The 15,950-nt window shown below is 39.9% G+C and overlaps 1 protein-coding gene across 2 annotated transcripts in view; it reads left to right on the top strand.

The window, feature by feature from the left end:
- Positions 1–4,133, top strand: part of PKP2 (plakophilin 2) — a 95,083-nt gene extending 90,950 nt beyond the window's left edge. For both annotated transcript variants that reach the window (XM_045463082.1, XM_045463083.1), the window contains exons 12-13: positions 2,214–2,301; positions 2,684–4,133. In XM_045463082.1, coding sequence (XP_045319038.1) covers positions 2,214–2,301; positions 2,684–2,752 — 157 coding nt within the window. In that variant the 3' untranslated portion in view covers positions 2,753–4,133. The remainder of the gene's footprint in view (positions 1–2,213; positions 2,302–2,683) is intronic.
- The last annotated feature ends 11,817 nt before the right edge of the window (positions 4,134–15,950 follow it).

Raw genomic sequence — 15,950 nt, 5'->3', positions numbered from 1 at the left:
CAAATGTGTGCTTGGCCACACAGGGGCAAGCCTAGGGGTCTGTGGTATCCTGGAGTACTTGTGCTCTGCAGCCCCACTCTGGCAAGCCTCATAGGGAAGGAAGACCATATTCAGAGTCACAGGATAAAACGGAGCACTGGTTAGAATGTGAGCTCCCCAAGTCAGAATATCCACCTGTCCCCAGCGCCTGGCAGAGAGCAGTTACTTAATTTGTGGAGAGATTGAATGATTACTGTATAAAACAGAAATGACTATTCCGAGTAGTCATCCATGCTCCTAAGCAAATCTCAGTAAGACCTATGAGTTTAATTATTTGAGTATTCAGACACATGAGAACTCATGTTCTTTAATTATTTGAGTATTCAGACACATGAGATCTCATAAGCACATGAGAACTTTTGGAAACTTCTTATAGCTTAGCAACAAATGGGGATGTCTGACTCTGTTACTTCCTTTTTGCCTTGAGTGTCCATCCATTTGTGAACCAGTCCTCATATGCCCTGTCTCCAAAAAAAAAAAAAAAAAAAAAAAAATCAACAAGGAGCTTCTACCAGATGTGCCTGCTTTTCCGTCCTTGTGAGAGTGTTGGGTAACTGACCTGTAATTTAAGGGCTAGACTGGAAATAAGTTGCCATATATAGCATTTTTTTTTCAAATAAATAATTTCAAAGTGCCAAACAACCAATTGATAAACTATGAATATAAAACATTTGCAATTCAAGAACACTTTCCAATTTTAGATATCAGAGACCCATAGTCTTCATGGATTTATGGGTACTTCAGTATTAGCAAGTGAGTCCAAGAACTCCATGAAGTACTAAAAGAATCTGTGAGGTGCTGATTTGGCTTCCCCTTCATACAAGTCTGGTATGGAAGAGAAAGGCTCTTAGCCAAAGAATGACCCCAAGATGTGCTTCTCCATACAGTACTGCATTTTTAGTTCATGGTTGCCTGTTTACAAACGCCCATGATATGAAAAATTAAATCTTTGTTTCTTTGGGGGCCCCTGGGTGACTCAGTTGGTTAAGCGTCCAACGATTTCAGCTCAGGCCATGATCTCATGGTTTGTGAGTTCGAGTCCCACATTGGGCTCTGCACTGACAGTGTGGAGCCTGCTTGAGATTCTCACTCTCCCTCTCTTCCTCTCCCTGCTCACGCACTCTGTATCTCAAAATAAATAAACATTAGAAAAAAAGCTTTGTTTCTTTGTTAGAAGACAAAATTTGGCCGTATGTGATTTGAGGTGATGGAAAAGAGAGAGCTCTAAGAAAGCAGAGAACCTTAGCCAGAAATAGGAAGTTCAGTACAAATTTAAAAGTAAAACATCAAAAACTAGTAAGTACAGTGTTCATTTCTGTGGTGACTTGGCTATATAAGAGGAGTGCATTTTCCATTTGCTCTATACAAGAACAAAGAAATTTTGAAACTATTTTAAATGTTTCAAGAATTTGTTAACTTGAAAATACCACTCCTGGGGCGCCTGGGTGGCGCAGTCGGTTGGGCGTCCGACTTCAGCCAGGTCACGATCTCGCGGTCCGTGAGTTCGAGCCCTGCGTCGGGCTCTGGGCTGATGGCTCAGAGCCTGGAGCCTGTTTCCGATTCTGTGTCTCCCTCTCTCTCTGCCCCTCCCCCGTTCATGCTCTGTCTCTCTCTGTCCCAAAAATAAATAAACGTTGAAAAAAAAAAAAAAAAAAAAAAAAGAAAATACCACTCCTAATTCATAGAGTAGTATAGGAGGTATATGTTTTTCAGTCCTTCTTTTCTGCATTTGTATTCTATAAATATATATTATAAACATACTAATATATTTCTATTCTACAAATAGTATAATATTTAATATAAACATATTTGTATTTAATGTAATATAAAATAAATGGAAATAGTGTATACAAATATACAAATTTTATTTTGTAAGTTAATTCAAAGATTTATGGAGTCTAAGGACATATTCCTTATAAATATCAGGAATATGCTCTATAAACTGATAGCCCTGTGCTAGTGGTTTTAAAAGATGAAAAAAAGTGTTTTTTTTTAACCTAGTGTGGCCCCTGGCCTTCAAAGCTCACCATCCAATTCTCTTGTCATGGTGAGTGACCTGACTTAATGGATGGCCACCAAGCAACAGCAGTTAAAGATTTATGGAATGTCTGAGGCAGCATCCAGAAGCCTGACACACTCTCACTGATCTCAGAATGCTTTCTTCCTTTTTTCAGTTATGCCTCCAACAAGGCAAGTAAAGCTGCTTCTGTTCTCCTCTATTCTCTGTGGACGCACACGGAGCTCCATAATGCCTACAAGAAGGTAAGTACACTAGAAAGGTGAGTGTTGCAGTTAATAGGCAGATAATAGTGGTCCCCTGGTGAGAGATCACTAAAAACGTTTAGCGTTTTCTTGGGGCACCTGGGTGGCTCAGTGGGTTGAGCCGACTTTGGCTCAGGTCATGATCTCATGGTTCATGAGTTTGAGCTCCATATCAGGCTCTCTACTGTCAGTGCAGAGCCCTCTTCAGATCCTCTGTACCCCCCTCTCTCTGCCGCTCCCCTGCTCATGTTCTCTCTCCCTCTCCCTCCCTCTCCCTCTCTCTCTCTCTCTCTCTCTCTCAAAAAAAAATTTTTTTTTTAAACTGCATTTTCTTGGATGACAGTGTTGTTACCTTTCACATATCTGTTTGCTTATTCCAAAGGCTCAGTTTAAGAAGACAGATTTTGTCAACAGCCGGACTGCCAAAGCCTACCACTCCCTTAAAGACTGAGAAAATGAAACAGAGCTCTCCGAAATCTCAACCATCCGCAGCCATAAAAAAGCCCCAGAGGAAAACACCTATTTTTCTACTTCCCAGCCCAAGAAACCTCAAAAAAGCATGCCCTGTTTCTTATCCTTTTCTATTTCCATGGTCCCCAGAATCCAGAACACAAATAATCAGAATAATAATTTTATTAGTTTTCCAGAAGAGTTTTGCAAGTTTGCTACCACTAGGCACTGGTAACAGGCTTGATTTTATCCTCCACTAGTAGTGGTCTTTGTGATCAGGGCTTATGGCACAGGGCCTCCTGGAAGCAAAACGTGGATTCATGTGGAATGGATATAACAGAATAAGGAAAGAAGTCATTGTATGACTAGGATTTTAAAAGTTTGATTTACATTTACGTTCCTTTCCGGTCTCCATGTTTTGTCACTCAAATGCACGTTGTTTCACCTTTGAGCTACGTGTGTGTGGTTCTGCGGTGTTGAAACAGAATGGAAATGATGAAGAATACTGACAGAGTTATCCAGGAGAAATTTTCATGGCAAAATTATATGTTTGTTTACTCTATGCTTGTTTTTATCCTCTTGAATATTTTTTCTCTGATTTTAAATGAACTTAAAAGTTTTAGATCACAGCGTGCATGACTCTAAGAAAGTGAAATTGAAATGATCATAGCAACTTTAAAAATCTTTTCAAAGGCAACTGTGCTTATGAAATTCATTGTTCCCTCTAAACACCGTGTAAATGCTTTTCTTGCTCAAGGAAAATATGAATAACAACACCATTAAATGCAAATCTCTTCTGAATAGTAGGATTCAGTGTGATCTATCTCCTGGACTTTTTCAGTTACTGCCCTGGGCTGATAGAAAAATGGACTCTATATTCTTCAGCTCCAAGAGGAACCAAAACCTCTCAAACAGCTGGGTGAGCCCAGGGCACTGAAAACACAGTTCATTTTAATGAATTGCATTATCAACCAGCCCAACTTTGCCCAACATTTAAAAAAATAGCGCAGAGCCTCTAAATCTCATGTGATCTTCCTCAAGCCTTTATTTTAAATGAAGGAAACTCTAGAGCAAAAAATGAAGACGTTATATTGAGGGAAAATATTTCAAGGCCACCCAGAAATGATATGAGAAACACTAATGTTGAAAAGTTGACAACCTCGTTTGTCGAAGCAAACACTCTGTCAAGTGTTCTTTTAACTGAGCTCTGATTAATACCATTTCCATAGAATTAGTCTTCTCAATTACAATTCTGTTATATTTTGCTTTTTTAAAAAAAATCCAACAATGTTTGCTGTAAGAAAGTAGGAAGGAAAAATGTCTTTCAGCTCCTTTTGGCCAGAAAAGTGTAATAGAAAATAAATTCCCATTTTCAGTTTGAATGTGTACTTAAGTCTTTATTACATTTAGGCATTAAAATTATTTTAATTTTAAAAGCTCAATGGAGAAGACTTAGGTTTCTAACCTAGTTCAAAATGAAATTAAATACCAATTTCTTTTTTAAATTTTTAAATGTTTATTTTTGAGAGAGAGAGAGAGAGAGAGAGAGAGAACAGGCAGGGGATGGGCAGAGAGAAAGGGAGACAGAGAATCCGAAGGAGACTCCAGGTTCTGAGCTTTCAGCACAGAGCCTGATATGGGTCTCAAACCCACAAACCGTGAGGTCATGACCTGAGCTGAAGTCGGACGTTTAACCAACTGAGTCACCCAGGCGCCCCCAGATGTCAATTTTTAAATACTAAAGAGAGAAATCATCTGTTTTTTCAGAGTTTTGATGAATACAGCATTTGGAGCATATTTATTCCTCCAGATAACTGAAGTATGTTCAAGAAGTTTCTATGGTTTTTAAAGCCCTAGTAAAGCCTTCAATGACTTTAAACACGAAAGGAGGCAAAATAATGTTGCCTGCATTGGTATCTGTGTATGTCTGATTATTGTGTATTGTGGCATATGTGGTATGATTGACATGACATTTGAGGACTTGACCTTATAAACTTCAGTTGCTAAGGATTTAATACTTTGTAATTATTTCTATTCCTTCCCTAATTAATGCCTAAATTCTTTCCTAACAAATACTTCCTATAAGAAAATGGGACTGACTAATGACTAAAGCTTGTAAAAAAGGAGAGACCTACGAATGTGTTAGATTTTAGTAAATTTGAGTGGGTCTGTGACCCTGAAAGGATAGACTCTTTCTGATCCCCATGTCCTGCTTTGTTCACCCTGATTACCAAAACCTCACTACTTTACTCTGTAGACACCTCTGAGGAGATCCTTGTGTGGTTGAATATCCATTTGGATCACAGTTCCACACAAAAAGTTCTTTTTTTTTTAAATGCATATCCTGACCTTGCCCATGTCATCAAGGGAACTGACAGGCTGAGCAGGGTCTTTTCGTGTATTTGTGCTGAGAGTTCCAAAGGGCTGCTGCCTTGTCAAGAATTCGTAATGGCATTCTGGAATATAGAAGGTTGCTGCCCTGGATTTCCGTCGCTGGGAACATTTGTTTATATCTGATGGAAGTCACCAAAGGGTTATCTGGCAAGATAGGGGATTAACATGTCAAACGGGAAAAGAAGCAGCATTAGAAGATAGATAAGCCTCTTTAAAACAAATGCAATCACCCTCCGAAGAAGCAATTTCTTAGAATAAAAAAAGGAAATAGGAAATACATATATTTAAATATGTCCTTATATACATATACATATAACTTATTTGTACTGTAGTTATAAATGAAATTTCCTCTAAAATGTGTAAAGAACTTATGCTTTGAAATGAGGATGACTTCAACATGTTTGTACTTGGAACAAAATTGCAGAAGCCTCAAATCGGGATCTGGGGATTAAGACAGAATTGAGAGGGCATCTGGTCAGGTCCTCCTTAAAGTGACAGAGAAGAAAAATATGCAGTCACTCATTCAGTTCAGCGTCACCCTGTAACTCACCCCAGTAACCGTTGCATTAAAGTATTTGTTGTGGAAGAGAAAATAAATTTTAAAAAAGGAAACAGAATTTTCCAAATAAAATTCTCCTTTAGCTGTAACGTTTTAGTTTACAGTGGTCCTGACAGTTTCATCTCTCATGAAATAAACTTCAACCTTTTAAGGACTATAAGAAAAAGGAAAATTCTTCATATGATATATTCAGGAAAGAGATCAAAATGCTGTACGTTGGTAAAAGAGCTGTTTAAGAGCTGAAGGGAAAGCATTCTGAAGCCATAGTCAGACACAGTTAAAGAATCCAGCAATAGTTTGCCTGGAAGAAAGGTGCCATGTTACCTGGAAGAAAGGTGCCATGTTACCTGAAGGACCATTGTATAAAAGTTGGCAGTCTTACTCTAACCAAGTAGAGGACAGACCAGGGCCAGTAGATAGAGACCTGGGAGAGTAGGTCTGACTAGACAGTAGTGACATGTATGGAGCACCCCTCAGACTCCTTGTGAAGTATATACTCCTTTCTTTTTCTTTCTTTCTTTCTTTCTTTTTTTTTTTTTTTTTTTTTTACATTTTACACATGAAAATGATGTGAAGCAGAGAGAGGTTACATTCCAAAGAAACATAGCTCAAAAGTGCTGGCAGGCCATATAAAGCCAGGTGGGTTAGCTCCTCACCAGGGGTTCCTTGGAGACCAAGAATGGAAAATGTGTCTCCATGCTGGGGAATGTGGGGATCTCTTTGAAGAGTTAAGCGGGCAGTCTGACATAATGGTGAAGAGGACTCATTCTAGAAACAGTCTGAGCACAAAGTGTGACTTCCCCATTTGATAGCTGGGGCAAATTTCTTACTCAGAGTCTCAGCCTTCTTTATCTGATAGGTGAGAATGATAGTAGTATTACTTCATTGGGTTCTTTTGAGGGTTAAATGTGTTCATAGTTGTAAAGTATTTAAAACAGCGTCTGACAGGGGTGCCTAGGTGGCTCAGCTGGTTGAGCATCCGACTTCAGCTCAGGTCATGATCCTGCATCAGGTCAGAACCTGGAGCCTGCTTGGGATTCTGTCTCCCCCTGTCTCTCTACCAGTCACCTGCTCACACTCTGTCTCCCTCGCTCTCTCAAAACTAAATATTTTTTAAAAATTTTAAAAAGCGTCTGACAGTATGCAGCCAATAAATGCTAACTATTACATTACTTGGAATTCCCTGGTTTGAAGGTTCTTTTCTTTTTAATCCATCTCTTTTGAGTTTGTCTTTTCAGATATGGTTGGTTCGTTAAAAGCCCCAATCTCCTCCACCCCCAGAACACACACACACACACACACACACACACACACACACACCCCTTAGAAGGCCAGGTAAAAATGAGGAAAACAAACACAGTCCAGACAAATGATTCTGAATGTCTGTTCCTCAGGACACAAGTCTTTGGGGAGGTATTTACAGGTGTTCTATGAAAAGGAATATCCCGTAATCAAATACGTTTGGGAAGGGCTGAGTTATACAAAGATTGATTGTAAGACTTCTCAGAAGCTTCAACATGTTGTTTCATTCCCACCTAGAGTGGCGGGAATCTGCAGACAGGAAAGTAACTCAGAAGGCAGTTATTAGCCCAGAGGAGCAGGCTGAGGCAGCAACAGACATTCCTACATCCAGCTGATCAAACCTTGTCATAAATCTCACACCAAGAAGCAGTTAAATCTCTCAGAAGCCTGAATTTTGTCTCTAAGCTACTAAGATACAAATGCATCTGGCAAGGAATAAAAAACAAGTCCAAACTTGCAGATTTTCCTACAACTATAATAGGATGTTCTTCCCAGTGACAACTAATCCTTTGGGTGTTTTACTTTAGGGAAAAAAAAAAGAGGAAGAGTTCCACTTTTAATTATCTTTCAACATACATGTATTGAACATTTATTCCTAGAGCTGAGGACCAGTGAGATGCACTTTTATGAGGAAGTACTCACAGATCAAAACGAAACTGACTTCCCTGTGATGGACACTTGCATAGTTAAAAGTATCCTTTGCGTTATCTGGGAAAAGAAAATTCATTTCGTTTCCTGGAGAATGAACTTCATCATGCTATAGGGTGACAGCTGGGCAGCTCTAGACTCCTACAGATCTTCTGGAATAGGGCTTTCTCATAAAACAAGAATGGTTAGCCTGGGAGGCAGAGGATTATTAAGAAGATCCCTTCATTTTTAGCCAGAGGGAGTCATCACAATTGATATCCTTTAATTAGAGTGTGTAAAAATTTTAATATTTAGAAAACTGACAAAGACATTTTTCCTCATGAATTTGTTTTACCTCTTGCTCTAATTGGAGATTTTTGCAGGTCCTAATTTAAAATATAGAAGTAATCTATTTTTGTGGTATTGCCTGAACAGCTTTCTATAAGAATTACGTGTGACATATTAAGTAGCACATTCCCACCTCTTTTGGTGACTCACACCTACTGTGACCCAGTTCCTCATCTCCTGTCCTGTTTCTCCTACTTTATCACTTACAATGCTTCATTTGCATTTAGGTACAAAAAAGTTCAACTCAAGTGACTTAAACAATTAATGTTTTTATGTCATGTAACAATAAGACCATGTTCAGGCTTGGGCTTGCTTATTTCAGCAGCTCATTGAAGTCATCAAGAATCTAGATTTCTGGGGCTCCTGGGTGGGTTGGTCAGCGTTGACTCTTGGTTTCAGCTCAGGTCATGATCTCACAGTTCGTGAGTTCGAGTTCCGCGTTGGGCTCTACACCGGCAGTGTGGAGACTGCTTAGGGTCCTCTCTCCCTTTCTCTCTGCCCCTATCTTGCTTGCTCGCTTGCTCTCTCTCTCTCTCTCTCTCTCTCTCAAAATAAATAAACTTTAAAGAAATAAAAAGAATCTAGATTCCTTTAGTCTTTCTGCTCTGCTATCCTCAGCATTCGCCCCTGGTTGATGTCTCCATGTTGACAAAATGGTTGTAGCAGTTCCAAACATCCCATCATTTCAGGGCCATTTCCTAAGGCCAGAAGAGTAAGCATTCCTTTCTTGCCTCCTTTTTTCAATAAGTGAAGAAAACTTTCCCGGAAGCCTCCATCAGATATCCCTCATTTCATATCACCCAGAATTATATCACCTGTCAATTCCTAACTCAACTCCTAGTTAGGAAAATGAAGCTACTGTTCCTTTCTCAAACCAGGCACATTTCACCCAAGTCTTGGCCTGCTTCCCCCGAAATTCAGGGATGGGGAATACTTGAACAAAGTCAGGGTTTAATTGGGCAAGGACAAAAAGGGCTGCAGAATAGTCAACCACCATTGCCTGCCATCTGTAGGGACACTCAAAGAGGAAAAAATACATTTGTTAGCAAACTGACTTCATTTGGCCTCTAAGAGAAGTGTGCGCTTAAACACTGCCGGTAAAAGTGCGAGTTTGGCTGCCGTGGCTATTGCATTTAGGACAAAGTCTGTGAGGGTTTGTGGACAAAGAGGATAGAAGAGCTAGGAACTGCAGTTAAACCAGTAGTCGTGATTTCAAAGAGAATATGATGAAAGAAGATGGTAAAGCAGGTGCTCAGCCAAACAGTAGGTGTGGAGTAAAATCACTTCGGAGGTACGGTGCTTCTCTTTTTCATTCTCCCTTTCTTGACCTCTGTCATTCCTCACCTTTAGTAATTATGGAACCCAAGTTATACCTTCATTGAGCAAGCCATCTTGGAAGAAAGTTGGCCTGAGCCTGAGGTGTTTGGATAATCTCATTTTCTCAGTGAGACATCAGTTTAGCCAATAGACACGACATGGATTTGAATTCTGACTTTACCTCTCACCGGATGTGTGACTCTGGGGAGTTACTTTAACTTTCTGGGTGTTTCACCTCCTTGGTGAAGTGGAGTTGACAATGACTGCTTCACAGGATTGTTGAGGGAAAAAAATAAGGTGATGTTTTCATCATGCTTGGTGCCTCAGCACTCAATACTTACAGGAGCCTTTACTACTTCCTATAGATCTGGCAGCACCCAAGGGCTCCCCGGCCTTCAACTTCCTCCTCCTGTTTCCATTCTCCTTCTCACAGTGGCCCAGGAATCCTGTTAGAGCAGAAAACAAATTTCATCATGATGAAACAGGAAGTGATAAGAGAGAGGGAAAATTACCTGCTGAATCTCCTCTCCCCCTTCAGCCCCTCCTCATGCCTCCTGGTTTCTCGCACTTTCTTTGGTAAATTTATTTATTTATTTTGAGAGAGCACAAGCAAGCAGGGGAGGGGTGGAGAGAGGGAGGGAGGAAATCCCAAGTAGGCTCCATGCTGTCAGCGCGGAGCCCAAAGCAGGGCTTGATCCCACAAACAAATCCCATGAACCGTGAGATCATGACCTGAGCCAAAACCAAGAGTCGGTTGCTCAACCAACTGAGCCACCCAGGTGGCCCCGCTCACTTCTTCTACTGATCCGTCGTGCACAACCCCAGTCTCTTGACCTGTTTCTACACCAAACTCTGTCCTCTAGAACAACTCAGATCAGGGAAACCTGCTAGGGGCACCAAGTGAAAAGACTCCCCTTACTGTGAGAGTTGCAGCAGGAGACAATATGTTCATGCTAACCCAGCTGGAAATACTGAGTAAGCTTTTCTATTAAAGGCATTTGTGCCACTTATGGTAAATAACACTTCAGGTCAAACAATAAAACTTAATGTCCTTTCCTGAAAAAAAAAAAATGATCTTTTTTTAAAAAGTGTTCTGATACTCTTCAAAAGTAAATGTTGAGGGGCACCTTGGTGGCTCAGTAGGTTGAGTGTCTGACTTCAGCTCAGGTCATGATCTCATGACTCGTGAGTCCGAGCCCCGCGTCGGGCTCTGTGCTGACAGCTCAGAGCCTGGAGCCTGCTTCCAATTCTGTGTATGTCTCTCTCTCTCTGCCTCTACCCTGCTCACATTCTGTCTCCCTATCTCTCAGAAATAAATAAACTTTAAAAAATGTTTTATGTTTGTATTAAAGTTTGATGTGGCATAGACTGCTCATTGCCCCCACTACACCCTCTCTCAGCTTTTCCCAACACAATAGAGTATTGACAGGTCACATGGTACCCAGAGTAAAAACTGCATTTCCCTGCTCCCGCTGGCAGTCAAGTTGAAAGCATTTGACTAAATGCTAGCCAGTGGCATGGAAGTGTAATCCTACAGTCTCTCAAAACCTTCCTGAAGACCGTGGGCACATGCCCTTTACCCTCATTTTTCCGCGTTAGCCATTCTGCCTGGAATGCTGATACTCCCTACCAGGACCACAAGGATGAAGGCCACACTCTGGTGTGGCAGCACAGTGATCTCAGTTCATACGAGCTCTGGGCCACTCACCTTCAGACACTGCACACATGAGAGAGAAATACATTTTATTGGGTATAAGCTATTATTATTTTAGGTTTTATATCTCACAATCAAACTTAATTCTAACTATTACTTCTTGGCACTATTATATAGAGCAAAATCAAATGAAGAAAATTTCCAAACCAGAGATACAGTGCTTCCGTCCTAGATCAAAAAGCCACCTAGAAGATTAAACTGCTAGCCAATATACAGAAGAAGAGAAGTAACTTTGGTGAATTAATTTTAAACTTGGATTCATTTATTCTGTTGATAAGGCACTTTACAAAGCAGTCTTCAGCCACATTGTGAAATTAATTCTGCTCAGTAGAAAGATACATTTTCAAGAGGGAACTGGAAGGTACAGGTTTGGCCAAATGGTGTCATCTTTCCTCTGGGAAGCACACCCTGGGTCATATTGCCTAGAGGGGAAAAAGTACGTGAAATACAATCCTTGTAAAACTATGTGATTAGAGAAGCCTGTTTTCTACAATGTATTTGCTGACAAATGTCAAGAGGAAACAGTTTCTGCAAAATGAAGAGCCATTAGGTGGCCTAATTTAGGTCACAAACATTTCTATTTTTTTTATTTTTTAATGTTTTTAAAGTTTATTTATTTTGAGAGAGAGAAAGAGAGGGAGAGAGAGAATCCCAAGCAAGCTCTGTGCTGTCAGTGCAGAACCCGATGTGGGGCTTGAACTCACCAACCGTGAAATCATGACTTGAACAGAAACCAAGAATCAGACGCTCAAATGACTGAGCCTCAAGCACCCCAGGTCACAGACATTTTTAAAACCTCTACTGGAAAACCATCTACAGCTGCCCAATACCCTGTGTCCCATAGGAACTCTGATAAAAGGCATCCAATTTCTGACCTGCTTATTGTAGTGTTAGAAAATAATACTGGGCGCCTGAGTGGCTGAGTCAGTTAAGCGTCTGACTTGGGCTCAGATCATGATCTCACGGTTCATGAGTTCCAGCCCTCCATCGGGCTCTGTGCTGACAGCTTGGAGCCTGGAGCCTCCTTTGGATTCTGTGTCTCCCTCTCTCTCTGCCCCTCACCTGCTTGTGCTCTGCTCTCTCTCAAATATAAATAAATGTTAAAAATTAAAAAAAAAAATAATACCAAGTCATAATAAATAGGCCTATATTGATTTGTGGAATTTGCTTAATGGATCTTGTCTTTCGGCACCCAGCACCCCATCCCACCTCTTGTAAATTCCCTCCTGTGTCACAGGGGCTAGAATGCAAGGAACTACATTTACACTCTCCTGCTGCTAGAGTTTTGGGTGCAGCTGGGGTTCTGCCAACATGATGCAGGTGGGTAGGAAGGCAGAGGCCATGTTCTAGCTATTGTTGTGTTTGGCAAGCAAGTCCCAACAGATGTTAAGTGTACCAATGTCCAGTCACCAGCCTCACGAGTGTTGGCAGTCATGACGATGACAGATGTGATGGTAGGAACCGTAGCAGCTGGCCTCCCGACTTCTGTTCTTCCCACTCTTCCATGAGTGTGTGAACATCCAAAGTCCTTAAGACTCATATACCTAGAGTGAATTCTGTTTTCTGCACTGAACCTGGTATAGTATTCCAGTCACTTCTATTTGCTAGGAATTGGGGAAATCTGTTTCCCAAAAGAGCCTAATTGTTAACTGTGTTCTTTAACATTAGAAAGGGATCTTTAGTATATCATAAAGATTTGTATTTGTTTTTTTTAATGTTTATTTATTTTTGACAGAGACAGAGACAGAGTGTGAGTTGGGGTGGGGCAGAGAGAGAAGGAGACACAGAATCCAAAGCAGGCTCCAGGCTCCCAGCTGTCAGCACAGAGCCCGATGCGGGCTTGAACTGACAAACTGCGAGATCATGACCTGAGCCAAAGTCGGACACTTAACCAACTGAGCCACCCAGGCACCACAAGACTTGTATTTCTTTTTTAAAATTTTTTTTTTTTTTCAACGTTTATTTATTTTTGGGACAGAGAGAGACAGAGCATGAACGGGGGAGGGGCAGAGAGAGAGGGAGACACAGAATCGGAAACAGGCTCCAGGCTCTGAGCCATCAGCCCAGAGCCTGACGTGGGGCTCGAACTCACGGACCGCGAGATCATGACCTGGCTGAAGTCGGACGCTTAACCGACTGCGCCACCCAGGCGCCCCAAGACTTGTATTTCTTAAATATTGAGCTCACCTTAAATAATCTGGTTGTTTTACATACAAATATAAGTTTTCTATAAAATTTTTACTTGATCTTTGGTTGATATTCTAATAAGTTTAACAGAGTAATTTACTCCAAATAATGAACACCTTCATTAATTACATTCAGTTAAGCATGTTAAACAATAATCACAAAATTTCAATGTATCTCAAGGCCTTCACACACATTACATCATACAGATATTTAGCTAAACTTTTCCAAGCAGTTAAATGGTGCTAAAAAAAACCTGAGGATAAAGACTTGAAATATCCAATTCCTTTAGATACTCAAATACTATTTATGAACTAAAGCAAATACCTTCCTCATAAAAATCACAAGACTAACATTAATTATTTCATATCACAGCTACAGGGGTACCTGGCCGGCTCAGTGAGAAGAGCATGGGAGTCTTGATCTCGGGGTCATGAGTTCAAACCCCACATTGGGTGTAGAGATTACTAAAAAATAAATAAAGTTTAATAAATAAATAAATAAATAAAATCACAAGCACAAAATGCCAGATACCCTTAATTATGTTGAATGTGTGAAATAACAAACAGAGACAGATTATGATGATGATTTTAAAACTTGTCTCTAGGTGTACATAGAAGTATTAAAATTATTATTTTGACTTACTTATGTCATCTTTCCTATGATAGCTAGAGTCTTTTCAGGGCCACAAAGTCACTTATATAACTAAAGAAAACAGTATACCTGAAACTAATATAATATATTTAACTCTACTGGAATTTAAAAAAATAATAAAATTTAAAGTAAGTTATATAAAGAAATAAAAATAGGAAAAGCAGACTTACCATCTTAGGATGGCTAAGTTCGTTTGGTGTGAAATCCAGGACCAAAATGCTATCACAGGTGTGATCATAGTCCTAGAGATTCCAGGGGGGGTCTACGTGCTGGTTCCTTTTGATTCTACAGGAACCACCCAAACCACAGATGACCTCTCTCTGTCCTTTCTCACAGATTATCCTTAGAGTAATAGGACTTTGGAAGCACATGTTTTTTCTGCTACCTAGTCCCCTTCCTCAACCTCTAACGACATTTCGTTATCTTTAGTGGGGTGAACTACTTACTCATATGTATACACACACAATCACACATACCAAGTGAGATTGCAACAAATCTCTGCTGCCTGATTAGAGTTAACTGAATCTTGCAAGTAAGCACGCACACACACACACACACACACACACACACACACAGGAATTAATGTATTAACTTTATTACTTATAAAGCCATTATTTTTTAAACATCGTATGGACATTGCTGACTTTTGGCCCCGATACAAAAAGTCTACAATAATTACAAATTAGAGACAGCATTCCTTTGGGGGAAAGAAAACACACCTTCTTCCTTTTTCCCTCCTGGGGAAAAACCCATTGTCCCTGAGAACGTAATAGATTTGAACTCATGGGAAATGAAAGGCACTTCCAGGTCTTGAATTTATATCCTACTTCAAAGAAATTTTTCTGAATCAGGAAAACTTAGCAGTTTTAGATGTTTTTAAATCACTTTTGAACAGACCCCTACTGGGGGTTTTGCTTTCAAGAGTTAAATTTTGGCTAGTAGATAATTAAAGCCATTGATTTGTTCTATGTTTAGCTACTTGAAATTACACTCAGGGCCAAAGTGTCTTGTAGGAATTTCTTCTTCATCAGATAAACCATTACAGAAAGGTCATTTCTAACAATGCTATACTTGGCAAATTAATCTTTTTTAAAAAATTCTTCACAACATTAGTGTACTATAAAAACCCAAGTGATTAGCCAAACTCCTCATTGTTAGAATTGTAAACTGAAGTTCAACATTTCTTGACTCACTGCCTGTGATTCATTATTTTGAATAGGTGTGTTCTGGGCTGAGGCCCCATGTTTGAAAATCACGGCAATAAAACCCAGATAATCAGAGTTATTCATGACATGCTTATACACAAAATTTGTTTCTGTATACCACGGTTATTATTAGCTTTGCTTATCCTTTTAACCCCATTATTTAAAAAAAAATTTTAATGTTTTTATTTATTTTTGAGAGAGCAAGAGAGTGTGAGCGGGGTAGGTGCAGAGAGAGGGAGACACAGAATCCAAAGCAGGCTTTCCAGGCTCTGAGCTGTCAGCCCAGAGACTGACGTGGGGCTCGAGTTTGAACTCACAAGCCGTGAGATCATGACCTGAGCTGAAGTCAGATGCTCAACCAACTGAGCCACCCAAGCACCCCTCCCAATATTTTTAAAGACAGTATTTCCTCATATAGTCTTTCTACTGTAGAATCAGTTTATTAAACAATAATAAAGCATTTTATTTTTGAAAAATTTTTGTAATATTAATTATGCTCTGACAAAAGCCATCCAGTCATTGTAGGCCAACAGAGTCTGATTAGGTGGAAGACATTTCTATCAAAACAAAAAGTTCCTAATTGAAGAGGATATTTATATCTGGTCTGTGCCATTGCCTGGAAGTCAACAATTAGAGATTAAGGCTCTGGTTAGCATGTTAGGCAGAAAAACACTGAAGTAGGATGACTCCATTTATATAAATTTCAAAAACTAAACTAAAAAAATATTGATTAGGAATAGATATTTCTGTGTCTTTAAAAATCATTAAAAGAATGCATGTCAAGAAGTATTTAAGAACACACGTAAAGAAGATATTTGCTCCTTGCTTGCCGTGTTGAGCACAGTGCTATATCAGTAAATGGACATGACAACCATTCTGTAATGCACGCAGAGCT

The sequence above is a fragment of the Leopardus geoffroyi genome, chromosome B4 (genome assembly GCF_018350155.1).
Source record: "Leopardus geoffroyi isolate Oge1 chromosome B4, O.geoffroyi_Oge1_pat1.0, whole genome shotgun sequence".
Classification (NCBI taxonomy): domain Eukaryota; kingdom Metazoa; phylum Chordata; class Mammalia; order Carnivora; family Felidae; genus Leopardus; species Leopardus geoffroyi.
This window is presented reverse-complemented; position numbering and strand designations above follow the sequence as displayed.